The 6,000-nt window shown below is 49.0% G+C and overlaps 1 protein-coding gene across 1 annotated transcript in view; it reads left to right on the top strand.

Moving 5' to 3' along the window:
• Positions 1 to 621: 621 nt before the first annotated feature.
• The window catches only part of FAM117B (family with sequence similarity 117 member B), a 71,211-nt gene continuing 65,832 nt past the window's right edge, over positions 622 to 6,000 (top strand). Inside the window, exon 1 of the mRNA XM_040228775.1 lies at positions 622 to 1,392. Within this exon, the coding sequence (XP_040084709.1) occupies positions 786 to 1,392 (607 nt within the window). The 5' untranslated portion in view covers positions 622 to 785. The remainder of the gene's footprint in view (positions 1,393 to 6,000) is intronic.

Below are 6,000 nucleotides of genomic sequence, written 5' to 3'. Positions count from 1 at the left end.
AAAAAGAGACAAGGTGTAAAATGCCAGAAACATTTAGTTAAACTTCTTTTCCTTTGAACCCTGTCAAGACGTTGATGGAATTAGGATAGAACAAAAAGATCAAGGGGAAAAAAAAGCCAGAAAGAGACTCAGGAACACATACTGTGCCAGTAAATACTGAGTTAAGGAAATGAGTTGGGGGCAAAAGACTTGAGACCTTCCTGGGGACCGCTCTGGTTCGGGGGCAATCCCTCTGGCAATATTCCAGAATCTGAGTCCCCAGGGCTCCCCCCAGTGGGAAGGGAAAGATGCGCGTGGCCAGGCGAGCGCGTACGCGTGTACACTCACGTGTACACTCACACGCGCGCGCGCACCCACACTACACATACACACAGCCTGTCTCCTCCGCTCCCCCTCCCCCCGGGGGGGGCGGGTCTCTTTCTCTTTAAAGAGCAGACGGTCTCCGCGCAAACCCAGGTTCTCTAAGGCCCCGGGGCCCGGGACCCGAGCTCCTCGCAGCCAATGGGCGCGGTGGAGTGGCTCGAGCGCGGCTGACGCTGCACCAATGGGCGCTCGCGAGGGGCGGGGGCAGCGAAGGAGACACTATTGTTGATGAGGAGGAGCAGCGGCGGCGACGGCTGCACCACCTCGTTGCTGCCGGCCGCGGCCCGGGCGCCCCCAGCACCCCAGACTCCGGCTTCGTCACCCCGTCGCGGAGGCCTTCCCGCCAGCCTCGAGAATCCTCCCCCTGCCTTCTAACAACAAAACCACCCCACGTCTCGCCCAGTCACCGGGGAGGGGGGACCATGTCCCAGCGGGTGAGGCGCAGTGGGTCCCCCACGCCGGCCGGCTCCCTCGGGGGCAGTGCGGTTGCCACGGCCGGGGGATCCGGGAGCCGCCTGCAGCCCATGAGGGCGACGGTTCCGTTCCAGCTGAAGCAGCAGCAGCAACATGGCAGCCCCACGCGGAGCAACGGCGGCGGCGGCGGCGGCAACAACAACGGCGGCTGCTGTGGTGGCGCCTCAGGCCCCTCGGGCGGCGGCGGCAGCGGCAGCGGCGGGGCCCCGCGCACCGCCTCGCGCAGCACTAGCCCCACGCGGGGCGGCGGGAGTGCGGCCGCGCGCACCAGCCCCACGGTGGCCACGCAGACGGGCGCGTCCGCGACGTCCACGCGAGGCACCAGCCCCACGCGCGCCGCCGCGCCCGGGGCCCGCGGAAGCCCCCCACGGCCGCAGCCGCCGCCGCCGCTACTGGGTACCGTGTCGTCGCCCTGCTCGTCGCCCACCCACCTGTGGACTGGAGAGGTGAGCGCGGCCCCACCCCCAGCCCGCGTCCGGCACCGGAGGAGGTCCCCGGAGCACAGCCGAAGCTCCCCGGAGAGGAGGAGCCCGAGCGCCCCGGTTTGCAAAGCAGGTACGTGCTGGGGGCTGCGCGAAGAGGGAAAGGCGGCGGCGGGAAGGGGTCCGGGGCGCGCGCCGCTACCGCGCGGGGACTGCGGCGATACCGCGGTGCCGGGGTGGCCGTGGGCGGGGCTGGGGGCGGGACCTGGGCGGTGCTGCCCCGCCTTCCCCGGGCCAGCCCCGCGTCCCCTCCGCCGCTCCCGGGCCGCCTCATTCATCCCTCGGTGCGCCTTGAGTTGGTGCTGGTCCGTGGAGGTGCAGCCGCTAACCTTGTGCCTAGGCAGATGTGTTAATGATAAACCTGGGGTTCTGGCCGACCGCTGGCTATTGTTTATCCTCCCTTGGGAGTGAGGCTAAGAGTAGTTTGTCACTTTAGTGACATGGTTAATGTTAGTATAGTACATGTTTGTTGGTAAGCACTTCTCTTTCACAAAACAGTGTCAGATTTGAGGAACTTGAGTGCACTAGCATAGCAGGTTTGGTTGGGTCCCTGAAGAGACGTGAGGCTGGGAGTGTGTTAGCATTTCCTAAGACTAAGTGGGTAGCAAGAAGTGAGAAGTAAGTTAAGCAAGATTCCTGTGGAAGGTTTATGGGCTTTGAGGGTCTGGTATATTTCTGATATACTGATTTTGTGTTTAGGATATAAAACCATTTTTTAAAGAAAAGAACAAGACCTGAAGGTTTGTCTCCTTCTTGTTGTTTTAGGGACCTAAAAATTGTTTTTCTCTAGACCTGGCTTTTTTGGGAAAGGTCCTGAATGGAGCTGTTGAATTCCGCAGGAGTCATTCATAAAGAGAAATTCAGATTGTAGAAACTGAAAGAGATAATATTTATCATCTGATTGTCTTTGTAGAACCTCCTGAAAAGAGGAATATGTGGTTTCTAGCTTGTGTTTTAATACTGCCAGTATCTACCGTTGTCTTACCCTGTTTGAGAAACTTCTGTTAGAATTTTTAGGCAGAATGGCTGGTTATTTCAGGAAACTTGGTACGGTACTTCCTAACCAAATAAAAATGATAATGAAATGGTTTCAAGTGTTCGTTTGGAATTGCAGGGAATGGGATGAATCTTTTCTACCATTTATTTTATCAAGGATTTTAGATGGTGGATACTTTGAGGGGAGAGTATTGTCCTGAAAAATGATTGATACTGTTTTCTGACTAAAACAAGAGTACTGTTTTAAACCTTTCAAACATGCAAAATGCTTTTTTTCTAAACTTTGTTGAAGAAAAAAATCCCTCTCCCTCAAATAATAGCTCTTACTTATTGAGCTCCTACTTACTCTGAGTGACTTACCTCCTGGTTCTTACTTTAACTCTCACAGGAGATTTTGGAGAGCAAGCAGTGGAGTGGATTTTTGAACTCTTGAAGAGTGGTACTCCAAAACCATGTGTTTTACGTTGTATCAAGGAGGAAGCTTCATGGTGTGTAAGATAGTACTGGGGAAATATGTAGCACACCAAAAATGACATGTGCTTAGTTTTCCAAGCAACTCTTAGAGGTATCTGGTGAACATAATTGATTCAGTTTGCTTTCAGCCTTCTGGAGGCGGCAAAATGTGGCAGGTGGAAAGAAAGGAGAGCTACTTAGGTAGGCAGTTAAGATGGAGGAAGCAGGTGGTGATCTGATGGTCTGATAACAACATCTGACTACTCTCTCAACTATTTGACCCTTAAAAAGCAGCGACCTGATGAGAGCCGGGTTAAATTAAGTATTGGGAGTGTGTGGAGGAAGGTGCTCTTTTCTTATCTTTTTAGAAGGGCTGTATTTTCCAGGATCTCAGACTCCTCATATGCCCACTTTTCATGTTTCCCAAAGCTTCTTTCTCTCAGATCTGTCATTTCATAAAGTATTCATGCTGTGAAATTGACTCTTTTCATTAGCCCTCTCCACTCCCCCCCCAACAAAAACAGAAAAATAAAACCTTTTTCTTCCAATGGAGTGCTCTCACTTGGGTGTGAAAAAGGGATACTGCTTGTTACTGAGTTATATCATCTGAGTATCTGATAGCTTCCTTCCCAGGAATGTGTTCTTGTTTCACTCTGGTGAACTTCTATGCAGAGTGGGACAAGTATTTTCTGATTTTATCCTCTTCAGTTCAGTCACTCAGTTGTGTCCAACTCTTTGTGACCCCATGAATCACAGCCCGCCAGGCCTCCCTGACCATCACCAACTCCCGGAGTTCATTCAAACTCATGTCCATCGAGTCGGTAATGCCATCCAGCTATTTCATCCTCTGTCGTCCCCTTCTCCTCCTGCCCCCAATCCCTCCCAGCATCAGGGTCTTTTCCAATGAGTCAACTCTTCGCATGAGGTGGCCAAAGTATTGGAGTTTCAGCTTCAGCATCAGTCCTTCCAGTGAACACCTGGGACTGATCTCCTTTAGGATGGACTGGTTGGATCTCCTTGCAGTCCAAGGGACTCTCAAGAGTCTTCTCCAACACCACAGTTCAAGAGCATCAATTCTTTGGCGCTCAGCTTTCTTCACAGTCCAACTCTCACATCCATACATGACCACTGGAAAAACCATAGCCTTGACTAGACGGACCTTTGTTGGAAAGTAATGTCTCTGCTTTTCAGTATGCTATCTAGGTTGGAAAGGTCCTTTCCTTCCAAGGAGTAAGTGTCTCTTGATTTCACGGCTACAGTCACCATCTGCAGTGATTTTGGAGCCCCCCAAAATACTGTCCTCTTAGCACAAACTAAATCCGGAAGAAAAGGAATAAATCATGAGACTTCCTTTAAAACTTTCTTATTCCTTTTTTTTCCTCTGGCCGCCCTACGTGGCATGTGGAATCTCCCCTGACCAGGGATCCAACTCATGTCCCTTGCAGGGGACGTGTGAAATCTTTACTCCTGGGCCACCAGAGAAGTCCTTTATTATTTTTTAATTGAAACATAGTTGATTTACAGAGTTTCAGGTGCACATCAGAGACTCCCTTTTTGATTGAAGGATATTACTGGTAGTTTTCAGCTTCAGTGAAATGCAGACATCCTTATTGGTAGAGGCAAGGGTCTACCTTATTAAATAAACCTCATGTAACTCAAATTCCAGGGTCCATCTAGATCAGGCAGTCAGCTTGTGAGTTAGGTGAGATGGATGCCCTAATCTTTGTTAGGAATCCAGTCTGAAAGTCCCCTGTTTGAAGCTCTCAGGATCTTTTGAGGGGTGTCCCTCTTCAGTCAGCTCCCTCCCCAGTTGCTTTATTCCCCTGGGGTTACAGTTAATCATTGGCTAATTGAGAACTTCCTTCTCTTGAGGACTATAAGGTAATCCAAGCACCTGTCCCTGACAGATAGCTTCAACTTCCCACCTTCAATGCCTGCCCTTTCCAGGGCCAGGTGGTTTGTCATTAGAAGCTGAGATAGGCTAAGAGAAGATAAGTAGGCAGCAGTGTTAGATGTAGATAAAATGGTGAAGAAGGTGAAGTTTTTGTTCCTTCCCTCCTTTTACCTGACTTTGTTTTACTCTGTATAATGTCAAATGGATGCGTTACAAATAGAGAGGTGGCACAAAGAGGGCAGGAGCACAGGCTTTGGGTAGACATTCTGTCTTCTACCACTTAGAAGCCATATGATATGGGGAAGTTTAACTTTCTCATTTGTATTAATATAATCGGTGATGAAATTTACTTTGTATGGTGGTAAGGATTAAATGTAAGAAAAGTGAAAAATACCCAGCTTAGTACCTCAGTATAAAAGTTAGCTTTTGTGTGTCATACTAGTTTTGGCTTCTAGTTTTAGTGGATATAGCATGAACTGCCACTGTAGGCTTAGTTTTCATGGTTGTTTGAAATTTCAAGTTGCCAAGAACGTCCAGAACTGTTTGGAGTGTGATCTGTGGTTCTGTTGTATCAGAATCATTTAGGGTCTTTGTTAAAAATGCAAGTTCCCAGGCCCTACCTACTCCACATCTTGAAAGTACCTTGCCACCTCTTTGATTTTGCTGAATTCTGTGTTTGAAAAACAGTTACTAGAAGCAACAAAGGGAAGTAGTTTGAAAACTCCTCTTTAGAGAAAAAGGCATTCGTATAGTATGTGTAAAAGTTATTTTTGCAGTGTGACTGACTAATATGTAGACAGCAAGTTGTGTTTTTGCTCATTTTCCCATTACTTTGGATGCATTTGTTGTGTATGAATATGGTTGTTAATTGAGCTGGGGGTGTGGCAAGAGCAGCAACAAGAGATGGACTTCTCTGGACTGATAATAAGGAAGTGAAAGGGAACTTCATATTGGCGCCATCTTAGACGTCTGCTTTCTAGTACTTTGTGAAGTATGCAGCTTTGAGACTTAGGTGTTTCTAACCATTTGGAGGATTGCTGGTGATCTCACGCTTTCAGGGGAATCCTTTTGGTTTTAATATCTGTATTTTACAAACATTGAAGACAAGGCAACTGGAACCTTATTATTAGTTCAGCATCTTGGCTAGTAAAATTTATATTGAATTAAGTTCAATTCTGTAATCTTTAAACTACTCTTTGTTGTAGTAACTGTGCAGTGTGCTTAGTCGCTCAGTTGTGTGCAACTCTTTGTGACCCCTTGGGCTATAGCCTGCCAGGCTGCTCTGTCTATGGGGATTCTCCAGGCAAGAATACTGGAGTGGGTTGCCATGCCCTCTTC

This window comes from Oryx dammah, unplaced genomic scaffold, assembly GCF_014754425.2.
Source record: "Oryx dammah isolate SB20612 unplaced genomic scaffold, SCBI_Odam_1.1 HiC_scaffold_27, whole genome shotgun sequence".
NCBI classification, from domain to species: Eukaryota; Metazoa; Chordata; class Mammalia; order Artiodactyla; family Bovidae; genus Oryx; species Oryx dammah.
The sequence above is the reverse complement of the archived record's forward strand: the minus strand, read 5'-3'. Positions and strand labels throughout refer to the sequence as shown.